The sequence below is a fragment of the Taudactylus pleione genome, unplaced genomic scaffold (genome assembly GCF_031769625.1).
Source record: "Taudactylus pleione unplaced genomic scaffold, aTauple2 ptg000502l, whole genome shotgun sequence".
Classification (NCBI taxonomy): domain Eukaryota; kingdom Metazoa; phylum Chordata; class Amphibia; order Anura; family Myobatrachidae; genus Taudactylus; species Taudactylus pleione.
In genome coordinates this window covers 1,548,622-1,564,076 of record NW_028284904.1, presented here as the reverse complement: position 1 = coordinate 1,564,076, position 15,455 = coordinate 1,548,622, and the positions used below count along the sequence as shown (strand labels likewise).

At 39.6% G+C, this 15,455-nt stretch overlaps 1 protein-coding gene across 1 annotated transcript; it reads left to right on the top strand.

Moving 5' to 3' along the window:
* Positions 1-7,397: 7,397 nt before the first annotated feature.
* PGAM1 (phosphoglycerate mutase 1) lies at positions 7,398-13,994 on the top strand. The gene is made up of 4 exons (XM_088449943.1): positions 7,398-7,651; positions 9,814-10,088; positions 10,572-10,752; positions 12,732-13,994. The coding sequence occupies exons 1-4, from the start codon at positions 7,513-7,515 to the stop codon at positions 12,899-12,901; spliced, it is 765 nt and encodes a 254-aa protein (XP_088306069.1). The 5' UTR covers positions 7,398-7,512; the 3' UTR covers positions 12,902-13,994.
* The last annotated feature ends 1,461 nt before the right edge of the window (positions 13,995-15,455 follow it).

The following is a 15,455-nucleotide window of genomic DNA, read 5'->3' as shown; positions in this document are numbered from 1 at the left end:
TAATAATATTATTAATACTGCCTCACAGCTCCTTTAGTATAAGCCAGGTGACACCCTAATAACGATGTTATATTTTTTACCACAAAGATTTATGTTAAACATTCTTAACTAGGACTGAACACACAACATACTGCCTCACAGCTCCCCTAGTATAAGTCGGGTGACACCCTAATAACGATGTTATATTTTTTACCACAAAGATTTATGTTAAACATTCTTAACTAGGACTGATCACACAACAAACTGCCTCACAACTCCCCTAGTATCAGCCGGATGGCACCCTAATAATGATGTATTTTTTACCACAAATATTTATGTTAAACATTCTTAATTGTGACTGAACACACAACGAACTGCCTCACAGCGCCCCTAGTATAAGCCGGGTGGCACCCTAATAATGATGTATTTTTTTACCACAAATATTTATGTTAAACATTCTTAATTGTGACTGAACACACAACAAACTGCCTCACAGCGCCCCTAGTATAAGCCGGGTGGCACCCTAATAATGATGTTATATTTTTTACCACAAATATTTATTTTAAACATTCTTAACTAGGATTGAACACACAACAAACTTCCTCACATCTTCCTTAGTATAAGCCGGGTTACACCCCAATGATGATGTTATATTTTTTACTACAAAGATTTATGTTAACTTAACTAGGACTGAACACAAAACAAACTGTCCCTAATAATGATGTTATATTTTTTACCACAAAGTTCTATATCAAACATTCTTAACTAGGACTGAACACACAAGACACTGCCTCACAGCTCCCCTAGTATAAGCCAGGTGACACCCTAATAACGATGTTATATTTTTTACCAGGGTAGGGAAAGAGAGCATTGTTTTAGGTGGCGCACTGATTAAAATATAACTTTTATTATTTTATCATAAAAAATATTTATTAAGAAACAGTGAAATATAAAGACACATATGTACAAACACAAATTAGTGAATGGTATAAAAAAATAAAATAGAAGTGTATTAGACTGACGGAACAGGGACACACATATAGATGAACGTTTTAGATCTGACAATGAGATCCGTAATGAGTGGCTATATTAGCTGCTATTATTAACAGGTCTTAGTAAGCTGTACAGCCGTTGTATTAGTACACATAGACATGCATATCAATGAATCTATTAAATTAACATTTCAGCAGTGAGACTAACATCGACGCTCGTTTCGCTGATAAATCTGCTTTGTCAAGGCTGACCTGATTGCCTCTGCCTTCCACTCTATATTCAATAAAGTAACCAATCCACGTAACAACATAGGTCACATGGTTAATTTAGCCAATTGCTATTCAGAATCCGAGAACCGGCCGTTGTAGCTATTCCCGGTCATTTAGTACCATCAAACTCCCCTTTAAAGTGGCCAATGATCTCCATCCTATATACAAATTATGTAAATTGGTATGTCCCCGGGGATTAATACAATAAGTTATCTACTATCATGGCAAATCCCGTCTCCGATCCCATAATAAATAACAATCAAACATATAACATCTATGCAATAGTATGGTATTTATCAGAACCAACAAAAATTATACAGAAATCACATACATCAAAATATACTGAACTAAAAAAGAGAAGGAGAGATACAACATCTGATGTGATTGGTACAAATACATATAATAAACGATATGAAAGGAAACATGTGAACAGATAAATTATATCTACATATAAGTGACACTCCCTTTTTCCATAATAAAAGCTAAAAATGAAAATAAAAAATAGAGGAAATAATAACAAGGTTGTGTTATCTAAATCTTACAGCAATAATCCCAATGCAATATACTAATAATTAAAAATTAAATATAATAATTATTCTAACACCAATATCGAAAAAAATATATCAATAATATACTATCAGAGAATCACGATTAAAATCCATAAATTAATATACTACTAATGTATTACTTCAATTAGCCCTATTAAGAATCATTAATATAAACATAAGATATACTCCTAAAAGAAAATTAAAGATCAGTTCCATAGCAATTCTCATCCCACAATAATTAAATGAATATAATGTGTACAATACATAAATGTGGATGTGAAAAATTATAATGTGAAATAATGTGAAAACCTGTAACATGTTTTAATATACTTAAAACAAAAATAAATTGAAAGTGAAAAAATTGTGATGTGTAATACAAAGCAAAAAGTGCTAACAAACGTGAAAAGAATGTATAAACTCATATTGGGATATACAGTCAGGTGCATAAATATTGGGACATTGACAGAATTTTCATATTTTGGCCTCTGTTCACCACCACAATGGCTTTGAAATGAAACAAACAAGATGTGCTTTAACTGCAGACTTTCAGATTTAATTTGAGGGTAATTACATCCAAATCAGGTGAACGGTGTAGGAATTACAACGGTTTCTAAATGTGCCTCTCACTTTTTAAGGGGCCAAAAGTAATGGGACTATCAACTCAAAAGCTATTTCATGGACAGGTGTGGACTATTCCCTCGTTATTTCATTATCAATTAAGCAGGTAAAAGGTCTGGAGTTGATTCTAGGTGTGACATTTGCATTTGGAATCAGTTGCTGTGGACTCTCAACATGAGATCGACTATCAGTGAAGCAAGCCATCATTAGGCTGAAAAATCAAAACAAACCCATCAGAGAGATAGCAAAAACATTAGGTGTGGCCAAATCAACTGTTTGGAACATTCTTAAAAAGAAAGAACACACCGGTGAGCTCAGCAACACCAAAAGACCCGGAAGACCACGGAAAACAACTGTGGTGGATGACAGAAGAATTATTTCCCTGGTGAAGAAAAACCCCTTCACAACAGTTGGAAAAATCAAGAAAACTCTCCAGGTGGTAGGTGTATATGTGTCAAAGTCAACAATCAAGAGAAGACTTCACAAGAGTGAATATAGAGGGTTCACCACAAGATGTAAACCATTGGTGAGCCTCAAAAACAGGAAAACCAGATTAGAGTTTGCCAAACAACATCTAAAAAAGCCATTACAGTTCTGGAACAACATCCTATGGACAGATGAGACAAAGATCAACTTGTACCAGAGTGATGGGAAGAGAAGAGTATGGAGAAGGAAAGGAACTGCTCATGATCCAAAACATACCACCTCATCAGTGAAGCATGGTGGTGGTAGTGTCATGGCGTGGGCATGTATGGCTGCCAATGGAACTGGTCCCCTTGTATTTATTAATGATGTGACTGCTGACAAAAGCAGCAGAATGAATTCTGAAGTGTTTCGGGCAATATTATATGCTCATATTCAGTCAAATGCTTCAGAACTCATTGGACGGTGCTTCACAGTGCAGATGGACAATGACCCGAAGCATACTGCAAAAGCAACCAAAGAGTTTTTTAAGGCTAAAAAGTGGAATGTTATGCAATGGCCAAGTTAATCCCCTGACCTGAATCCGATTGAGCATGCATTTCACTTGAAGAAGACAAAACTGAAGGGAAAATGCCCCAAGAACAAGCATGAACTGAAGACATTTGCAGTAGAGGCCTGGCAGAGCATCACCAGGGATGAAACCCAGCGTCTGGTGATGTCTATGCGTTCCAGACTTCAGGCTGTAATTGCCTGAAAAGGATTTGCAACAAAGTATTAAAAAGTGAAAGTTAGATTTAGGATTGTTTAGTTTGTCCCATTACTTTTGGCCTCTTAAAAGTGGGAGGCACATATAGAAACCGTTGTAATTCCTACACAGTTCACCTGATTTGGATGTAATTACCCTCAAACTAAATCTGAAAGTCTGCAGTTAAAGCACATCTTGTTTGTTTCATTTCAAAGCCATTGTGGTGGTGAATAGAGGACAAAATATGAAAATTCTGTCAATGTCCCAATATTTATGCACCTGACTGTACATAGGGATCTAAATAATACCTCTAAAGTGTGATAGTGACTGAATGATGTGTATAATGAATAAGTACTACGGTAGTATACTAAATATACCTCCACATTTACGTATTGTACACATTATATTCATTTAATTATTATGGGATGAGGATTGCGGTGGAACTGATCTTTAATTTTCTTTTAGGAGTATATCTTATGTTTATATTAATGATTCTTAATAGGGCTAATTGAAGTAATACATTTAGTAGTATAATCATGATTCTCTGATAGTATATTATTGATATATTTTTTTCGATATTGGTGTTAGAATAATTATATTTAATTTTTAATTATTAGTATATTGCATTGGGATTATTGCTGTAAGATTTAGATAACACAACCTTGTTATTATTGCCTATATTTTTTCTTTTCATTTTTAGTTTTTATTATGGAAAAAGGGAGTGTCACTTATATGTAGATATAATTTATCTGTTCACGTTTCCTTTCATATCGTTTATTATATGTATTTGTACCAATCACATCAGATGTTGTGTCTTTCCTTCTCTTTTTTAGTTCAGTATATTTTGATGTTATGTGATTTCCGTATATTTTTTGTTGGTTCTGATAAATAATACTATACTATTGCATAGATGTTATGTTTGATTGTTATTTATTATGGGATCAGAGATGGGATTTGCCATGATAGTAGATAACTTATTCTATTAATCCCCGGGGACATACCAATTTATATAATTTGTATATAGGATGGAGATCATTTGCCACTTTAAAGGGGAGTTTGATGGTACTAAATGACCGGGAATAGCTACAACGGCCGGTTCTCGGATTCTGAATAGCAGTTGGCTAAATTAACCATGTGACCTATGTTGTTACGTGGATTGGTTACTTTATTGAATATAGAGTGGAAGGCAGAGGCAATCAGGTCAGCCTTGACAAAGCAGTTATCAGCGAAACGCGCGTCGACGTTAGTCTCACTGCTGAAATGTTAATTTAATAGATTCATTGATATGCATGTCTATGTGTACTAATACAGCGGCTGTACGGCTTACTAAGACCTATTAATAATAGCAGCTAATATAGCCACTCATTACGGATCTCAGTGTCAGATCAAAAACGTTAATTTATATGTGTGTCCTTGTGTACTGATATAGTGGCTGTGCAGCTTAAAGAGAGCTGTTGATAATAGCAGCTAAGATAGCCATCCATCACGGATCTTAGTGCTATATCAATAACGCTTACTCAATCAAACATACTGAACTAATATTGTGCTGAATCGTGCAGTTTATAGAGAACAAGTTTCTCCTGTAGGATTTTCCCCTTTTTGATTCATAATAAATTGAATCTATGTAACACTTGGGTCTGGTCACAACTGTAACATCTTACCAAGAACAAACTCATGATACGATGTATGCTGTATAGCTGATGCTTATGCTAAAGGTGGATATAAAACAGTGTGTTACACAATATATGATTACTAAAACTATAAGGGTATGTTGGTGGTTATCTGTCCCCAGTAACATAATAGTGGGAATAATTAACACTACAGCTACTTACAAAAGCAGGTATTTCATATTTTGAATATACATGACGGATACAAATGAATACAGTTACTAATAAATTCCGTCAGTCTAATACACTTCTACAGATAATACTTATATACCTTGCCAGTACACATTAGACCAGTTTGACTACCAATTTAATAATTAATGAGCAGTGAGACTTTTTTTGTGTTTTTTAATCACAACTGTCTTTATTTTTTATACCATTCACTAATTTGTGTTTGTACATATGTGTCTTTATATTTCGCTGTTTCTTAATATTTTTTATGATAAAATAATAAAAGTTATATTTTAATCAGTGCGCCACCTAAAACAACGCTCTTTCCCTACCTTGTTAATTATCCAGTTTCAGTTGTTAATGGCAGCACCCCCAAAGATTAATTCACTGACTATACTATTAGTACAATATTTATGTATTGATATGGGGTTTATAATTCAAAAATTGTGAAGATTACACTATTACTGGTGCAGTAGTCAACTCCTTTTTTCTTCTGAACATATATTTTTTACCACAAAAATTTATGTTAAACATTCTTAACTAGGACTGATCACACAACATTCTGCCTCACAGCTCCCCTAGTATAAGCCGGGTGGCACCCTAATAATGATGTTATATTTTTACCACAAAGATTTATGTTAAACATTCTTAACTAGGACTGAACACACAACAACATACTGCCTCACAGCTCCCCTAGTATAAGCCGGGTGACATCCTAATAATAATGTTATATTTTTTAGCACAAAGATTTATGTTAAACATTCTTAACTAGGACTGAACACACAACATACTGCCTTACAGCGCCCCTAGTATAAGCCGGGTGGCACACTAATAATGATGTATTTTTTACCACAAATATTTATGTTAAACATTCTTAACTAGGACTGAACACACAACATTCTGCCTCACAGCTCCCCTAGAATAAGCCGGGTGACACCCTAATAATGATGTTATACTTTTTACCACAAAGATTTGTTAAACCTTCTTAACTAGGACTGAACACACAACATACTGCCTCACAGCTCCCCTAGTATAAGCCGGGTGGCACACTAATAGTAATTATGACGTTATACAAGGTTTTTTAATGTTATAAAAACTATTCCTGCATATACAAACATATTAAATGAATAACATGCCCTTCTGCCTCATGTCATAAATAGGATTATATCTAGTGTCCATATATGAATATACACATCCTATATAGGTCTTAACTAAGAGGTTCCAGCACAGGGAAAAGCTGTCTCATCACATGTAATGTGTATTGCATTCTGCCTGGCTTGCTGGAGAATTCATCTCTCCCCAAGGCGAGCAGCACTGATCACCACATGGCAGCATGGCCCCTATGTGACAAGACGGCACAACGAGCTGCCTGTGTGAGGGCTGACTTGTAGAGAGGTATGTTCTCATGGTTATAGATTATTATTTAATGGGGGGGGGTTATAGGACGAAGGGCAGAGAGAGAGAGTGTGGGCGATTAGCAGGCATATTAAGTTGCCAAGCACCAGCTGGCAACCCAACACAGCCTGAGAAATGACTGCGTCACGTCATGCCAGGAAATACAGCCAGCTATATAGCCGCGGTTGAAGGTCACGTAAGCCTCACAACGTGCTACGTGCAGAACGTGGGGGGAAAAGCCAGCGCTCAGCCAGCGCCCTGCCTGCAGAAGCATAAGACGCAGTGCTGGAGGCACGCGCCGCCATCTTCGAAAAGGGCAACTGGCCCACTCCCTGCTCTTCCAATTTATCACCGGCCGCCCTAAAAAAAAACTGCCTCCCTTTACCGACAGTTTACCATATGCTCCCCGGTTTAGCTCCACAGCTTATTCTCAAGACTAGAGACTTTTCTCCTGTCACATTATATACCCATTTGCTTTCCAAAAACAAACATGGCTGGGGAGGATTGCCACGCCTCGTGACGTCTGGTGACTGTTGGCTTTGCGCAGGCGCTGTGCCGCCTGCCCAGGGAGAGAGAAGCTCGCGTGGGCGGTGTGGGCGAGGGAGTGACGTCAGACCACCCCCCCTCGTTGTGTGAGACGCATGCGCAGTCGGTGCTCTGTCTGTTCTGCAGTCTGACAGCAGCAGCAGCCGGTTAGAGGTGAAGACATGGCGGCGTACAAGATCGTCCTCATCCGCCACGGAGAGAGTACCTGGAACCAGGAGAACAGGTTCTGCGGCTGGTTTGACGCTGATCTCAGTGAGACAGGGGAGGAAGAGGCCAGAAGAGGTGGAGAGGCTCTGAGAGGTAATGTCTCTTTAGTGGGGAGCAATGGGATCCCCTGCCCCCTCCTTAAATCTCATGGGCTTCTAGAGATGCCAGTGATCCATTTGTGCTTTTATTTATGTATGTCCTGCAGACAAGGTGCCATTGGTGACCAGGTGTGTGTATGTGTGTGATGTAGCCATGGTACCGGTGAATGACCCATTGTCCTCTAACGCTGACAGCATCAGGGGCCCATTTATCGTTAAATATTTGCGGCTTATTTCCCAAAAGCCCCAGTTTTCAGGGGATACCCACAAATATTTTGTGTCCCCTGAATGTATTCTGGAGGAATCGCATTTCCACCAGCAGCCGCAACCCCCATGGGTTTCTATGTTGGATGCGACGCGTAGCATTCAGGAACTTGGTCCCAGAAGCTCACGCCTTCCGAAGTTGGCACAAGCTGCTGTAGCCTATGGGCATAACTAGCCGGGAGAGAGTTCCATAGGAAGCTATCCTGGCAATAGCCGCGGCGCATGCGTGGTCAGTAGGCCGTGCCTGGGCAGGAGTCCCGGCACAGGAGTGAAGAGACCACTGACGCGGTCGCTTCATTCCCAGCACAACGCAGGGATGTGCCTGCTTATCAGAGCCCCCATCCCTGCTTGTGCTTTTTCATACATCCTGGGCGGTATGATCGCATCCCGCAATTCAGCCATGGGCGCTGACATCGCGCCCAGATCGCATTGCAAATACTATTATTAATAAATGGGCCTCTAAGTGCCCCCTCGTGGGAGTGTAGTTGGCTTATTAGCAGAATTATGTCCTATTCTGAGTCATGCGTATGTGGAGGGAGGGGGTGCCTATTTCAGTTGTATTGTTTACACCCAGCATGGATTGGTGTAGGTGCCGATGATGAAAGACTGGTGCTCCCACATATGGAAAAAGTGTGGGCGGGGAAGTGACGTCAGAGCACCTCCCCGTTCTGTGAGACGCATGCGCAGTCGGATGAGCGTGCGGTCGCTTTAGTGTTTAATTTGCAATCCATTAGAAATCCGGCTACATCAGTAACTGCGTGCGACGTGGAATCGGCCCCTGATAAACCTTTCAAATTACAATATTTATCTCTTCTTCTGAAAAGTCCATAAGACAGTTAATGGCATATTACAGTAAATGGTGACTATATTTTCCCCGGGAACATTGTTCCTCCTTTGTGGTCTTTTACTCGTTTCCTCTCTATGAATACCCAGTCATACCGGTCGTAGTGTTACAGTATTATTTAAGCCACCTCATTCTGCTCTGTCTTTCACCGTTGTGAGAGCTGCAAATTGATCCGTTCCCTCTACCAAGGGCTGACATAGTGAGTCATTTGCTTCCATCTAATGCTCATTCTAGAATATCTGCCAGCAGTTTTACATGGGAGTATTCCGCAAACAAGACGCATGAACGGTATGTGACAGATAAAGGTAACAGCCATAGTGAGCGAGTGTAGACGTTGAACAGCAATCTTACGCAATAAGGCTGCAACAGGATATATTTGGAAGGTTCTATCAGTCCGCTAATATTATCCAGCGCACTGTTACATCTGACAGTATAGATAAGAGCAGTCATCCAACAGCAACTCTAAAAATGCCATACTCTACAAATACCGTACTCGGGGCATCTCTGACCAAGAGAGGCGATGTGATGTGCAGTGTTTGTTATTAGCTGAGGGCATTTGACCTTTGTCCTGTTTTGCTGATGTTTTCAACCTTTTTGCTTTACATACGCTCAAACACATGCCGATGCTGAATGCAGGCTCACCTGAAATGTAAGGCAAAAATATATATAAAGAAAAGGCTGAGTCAAAAGACAGTTTGGCTGTTCTTCGAATAAATATTGAACTAAAAATCCTGAAACAACAAAAGAAAAACGACTTGCAAATATCTCACACTAAACCCTACACATCCATCTTTCCAAGACAGATGACCGACGCCATGCTGTAAATCTCCCCACACACACACACACACCGTATCATCAGCCTTCTTTAGATAGCCGTAAGCACTTCACCAACATATCTCCGTGGACATCTTGAGAGCTTCCGTCTCTACCTTTGACCGATCAAGAATAGACCAGCAGGCAAATGGCACTAATTGACATGTTTTGTCTCAGCTGTGAGAGTGTCATCGGAGATGAATAGTCATTTGATTTTTAATCTTTTGATGTACCAGATGCTGGCTATCAGTTTGATATCTGCTATACATCAGTGCTGAAGAGGGCTATTCGTACCTTATGGCTGGCATTAGATGGCACTGATCAGATGTGGGTGAAGGTCGTGAGGACCTGGAGGCTGAACGAGAGGCACTATGGGGGACTGACAGGCCTCAACAAAGCAGAGACTGCTGCCAAACACGGAGAAGAGCAGGTGAAGATTTGGAGACGGTCATTTGACATTCCTCCACCGACCATGGATGCAGACCACGATTATTATTCAATCATAAGCAAGGTAATAATCTATAACCCTGTTTCTTCTTTCACAACAGAAATGCTTCATAAATAATGCCATGTCTTTATAAAAGACTTAGCAGTAAAGTAGACCGGCTAACTGTGCTCGTGGTGCTTCCTACCTCAGTGGTCTCACTAGTTCCTAGTCACCGGGTTCAGTATATTTTGACAACATTTATCATGTCGACATGCCCACATTGACCACTTTGACATTTATCCTGTTGACGCTGATAAAATGTCGACAAAACTTTCCTGGTGATCTAGCATTGATTTGCCTGCTGTAGTCTAACCCTAACATTCCCATTGCCTAACTCGAACCCTCCAATCCGAGCAGAATATCGAATTTTCACATGTCGACATTCTGCAGAAGTAGACTTATTGCATGCCATCATCATAACTGTTGACATTGTGGTGTTGACGCTATGATTGATGACTGCATCCCCTAGTTGATTTATTTTTTAATTATGCATACTTTTATTTTCAGGATCGTCGATACGCTGACCTGACCGAAGACCAACTTCCCAGCTGTGAAAGTCTGAAGGACACCATCGCCAGAGCCCTGCCATTTTGGAATGACGAAATCGTTCCAAGGATCAAGGAGGGGAAGAGGGTGCTGATTGCAGCACACGGGAACAGCCTTAGGGGGATCGTCAAGCACCTAGAAGGTGCATAGAATTAAATATTTTTTAAACCGTAACAATTTTTCGCAGATCTCTGATGAGGGATCTCAGTGCGAACATCAAAAGGATATTTGTATCAGAAGTGGAGGATGAGCATCAGTTGTTTTTAACAAATCCATGAAATGCTGAACTCAGGGCTTTCCCAAACCTGTCCCTTAGTAGTAAATGAGGCTGGCTGAGACCTAGCGTGGGAACATGTTTACTTAGTGTTTATTCGGTTGTATGCACACATGTAATCTGAGCAGTATATTTCTCACGTCAAACGGTGGCAAATGGGTCCTTCCACGTATCTTTTACTATAGCTGAGGGGTTTGTAATAAAGGAAGATGATTTGCAACTTGCAGAGAAACAGAAAAGTTAATTGCAATTAACACTTATTCTACAATGCAAATTTGGAGGGAGACTATTGAAAGTCCACTGAAATTAGAATATAGTATAAAGGTGCTACTGATAACATTTACAAATATAGTTGGGGGTTCTAGAGCTTATCCAACCAGAAGATATTAAGGGGTCTATTCGCTAAGCCTTGGAGAGAGAAAGTGGATGGAGATAAAGTACCAACCAATCGGCTCCTAACTCACTTTACTGGCTGTGTTTGTAAAATGACAGTTAGGAGCTGATTGGTTAGTGTTTTATCTCTCTCCAAGGCTTAGTCTTTGTATATGCGCAGCACACGTCCGCTCTCTGTAATTCCATGGGATGGCAAGTTAATTTGAAAGTTAAATTGAGTGGGATGAGTATTTTGTTATCATTTGTAAAGTTCCTTGCTAATCTAGAATTCCTGAGTTTACCAGACAAAGGAGATGCTTCAAACCTTCTAAAGAGGACACGTGGAGATGTTGCCCTTTTAGCTATTATTTTATAGAATGTACAACATAAATGGTACCTATAATTTGATCTGTTGCTATGGGAAACATGGTCACTTGACCTCTTTGGAATGTTTGATAAATATCCCCTATATGAGAAGAAAATACATGTATTTTAAGAGTCTAATGGCACTCAATACTTTATCCTCACTTTTTAATATCTTAAACCCGTTCCATAAACCTTTCTCTGTTCCCTTAGTACAATGTCTGTGGTCTCTGCATCTCCACACTTCTGATCTTTCGTTGCATTAGTTTCCCGCAGCCGCAATGTTTTTCTTACTGATCTGGCTAAGAGAAATTCACCCGCGGTAATTTTTATAGGCCCGCAGCTTTTTTCTTGCAGCTTCAGAGCAGGTGCAAAGTCAGGGAAAATCCTTCATTTAAAATTTAAAATGTTGGGACATGGTTCAGAACCCCTGGGACACAACCCTAGTGTCTAATGAGGCAATTGAAAGCTTTCAGTCAGCTTAATTGTGCCAATTATTACATGCCATTATTGTGGTGAGAATAAAGTCATCAAATTACCCCAAAATCTAGTTTTATTTTTTTTTTCCATTTTTTTTTTTTTTTTTTTTTTATGCACCGTAGATTTAATTAAAGTATTTAACAAACAATTAGTTCCCTAAAATTACCTCAAAATCACTTTTTTACTATTAAGTTTTATATGTATGTACTTAAATGAAAAAAATATGGCTTTTTATAATGATTTTTACTTTTTGCAAAATAAAAAAAAATCAGCCATTTAAAGTATTTTAATATCACTGAACATTTTTTTTTTTTTTTAGGGTACAAATTGATCCCCAATTTAAAAAAAAAATAAAAAATCTTGTTTTTGCTGACAAACATTTCACAACCATTTTTAATTTATTTTTATTTTTTTCTATTGGATACCCGCTTTATTGAAAAATTGGTTGCAATAGCCGCTGTCCTTTTTACTGAAAAAAATTGTGCACCTAATTGGATATGTCCCTAAATTAGACCAGCATTCATTCATGCTTGTCTCTTCGTATTGTTCTAAATATCCCTAGAAGCAGTTTTTTCTTTTCCCCATTCATCATCTTTGAACGCAAATTTCTTTTTTTTGTCCTAACCACACAGGCATGTCCGAGGAAGCCATCATGGAACTGAATCTTCCCACTGGTATCCCTATAGTGTACGAGCTCGACAAAAACCTCAAGCCTATCAAACCCATGCAGTTCCTCGGAGACGAAGAAACTGTGCGTAAAGCCATGGAGGCCGTAGCTGCCCAGGGGAAAGCCAAGAAGTAAATCGTCCTTCGCCGAAGACCAGCAGCATCCATCCCTTTAGTTTACTTTTTTTCCCCAGACACTTGACAGCTAGGGATGTATGTGATACTGTGCTCCCCTAATAGGCCCATTCACGTGAGTCTCCATCGTTCTGTTCCACCCCATCTGTGCTAGGATTAGATATCATTTCTATAGGTAGCCTGAATGCTCACCGTGCATTGGTTTCTTGTCCAATGTGACTATGTAACGCACCATGATACCATGTGGGCAATACGTGATCCACACAGTCTGTGGCCAGATTTTTATTTTTTTTTTCCTTTTTTTTATAGTCTTTGTTTACGGTTCAGGGCACTTATCTTTTGTTTTTATGTACATTTTTTTTTTTTTTTTAAACAAAACATTTCACTTGTAGGCTTTATTAATTTCAAGTTACTGTATTATTTTCCACATAAAATGCACTTCAGATATTCCTGTATGGACCTATCCCCGCCGCTGTATAATGCACAGATTGCATTGGAAGTAAGTGCTCAGCTGTGCTCGGTATAGTTGTATTTGCATCACTTCAGCAACCTGTGACTTTACAACTACAAGTCCCGGCTTGGTGCCGTCTGTACATGCTTGGGACTTGTAGTTCCACAAAGTGTGGGGAACCAGAAGTTGCCTATGATCTGTACTATAGCTGCAGGTTGCCTAAGCCTGCCTGTGCTCTATACTGTAGAAAGGACATGGTGACTATATGTCCTGTGCTATGTAACGGTTAGTATAACAGATACAAGTTGTGTTGGTTACCAATTTACCTGAGGACCAATTCATTGTCATTACTTTGGCAAGTTGTTCCATATTAATAGTAGGAGTCACTTGGAGTGTAACACTGTAGCCGCTGACAGAAGTATAGGATGGATCTTAGAACTAGCAGAAACGTACAGCACAATGCTGCAGATATGTACGAGTGCACAGATTCTCTCTGCTTCCTGCCTCTGTTAATTAGAGATCAATGCCCTTTGCCTATAAAGTGTGCCCAGGTCTTGGCACTCATTTACGGTGGTTACTTTTTCCCTTGTAGAGATGTTTATTATTTAATATCATTACAATAAAGGAGTAATGTGCAATGACATTCATCAATCTGCTTGTCTCTGTTATGCCAGGAGGAATGTTCTTGACCGGGTTAGTTTCTTGTTGCTTAATCCGTAACTGATGAGCAAATGCTGTGAAAATGGGCTTTCTAATGAAAGTGGTTACTTCCGCTACTCTTCTTTTATTATTAAAGATATAAGAACCGGGATTATCAAAGAGCTTTATGGAACCACTAATGCTACACACAATATTTACACTTTCAGACATGGGGCTTTAAGGCCAAAACGTCTGTACATAGCTCGGAGTTTACATTTATGTTTTTTTTTTTATATCAATGATCTAGTTCAGCCACAATGCATTTGGGAAATAAGTGATTGGACCCCCTTTCTATTGAGTAAAATTGCTTATGTTTGAAGGTAGGTCTTCTGCAGGGGATATAGCAGATACAGAACAAACAAACAAAAAAAAAGTGACTTGCAGTGCAGAACATTGCAGGACACGGTATAACATTGCTGCATCAGTGGTCATAATGCTCAAATAGACAGCAAGGCGGCAGAACCCAAGGGTTGGTACCCTTGTAAGCAGTAGTGAGTAGATGATGGTATAAGTAAGGGAAAGAAAAGCACATGAGGGAAGAGGACCCTGTTCGTGAGAGCTTACAGTAGATTAGATTCCGACATTAGGGTTAGGCACTTGATGGTGGGTTAGGGATAGGGCAGGTATATTTTCCCGGAACGGCGCTCCATCAGGTCACTCCTCTGGTAGTGACAGTCATGATTGTTGGGACCCTGGAGATGCCTCTGCGCCTGTTGGGAGCAGGTAAGGCACGGCTGGCCCACCAAGGACGATATTTCGACAAGGATAGTATCGGCTTTTAAAGACCAGTCCCTGACAATGTCTTGGCTTTTCCACATGTATTCGTTTGGCAGTATTGGCCGTACAAGGCCGGCAGTCTGCTCTGGGGAAATAGAAGCATCGCCTTCCAGGAACAACAGTATAAGGATTTTCATTTTAAAAAGACTAGGATATTGGTGAACAATGCTGTCTTCTTATCATTTATTTATATAGCCAGTGAGAAAATCATGGATTTATAACAATAATTAGTGCAGGTAATCAATATAATACAAAAAAAGAGGCTATGAGCCTGATTCAAGATGGATGCCATGGCAAATATGCAAGCAAATCGAGCGTTTGCCATCGCGCATGCGTATAAGCCACACGGTACGTGCGCAGCGATCACATTGCAACTACGAATGCACAGAGGAATTCATTGCAAAGTGATTGACAGGCTGTCAGCGTTTGGGGGTGGTTAGACCTGCCTCAAAGGAAAGATGGCCGCTCGACGTGCGTTGATGTTACCGATACTTACGCAGGTAAACGATGTTGTGTGCATGTGATAAGGCAGCACTGGGCATCTATGCCAGCTGTGCTCTGGCATTAGCATATTCTCGCAGGTGCATTCCGAGTGAAATAGCAGCAGGTCTGAATCTGGTCCTTTATC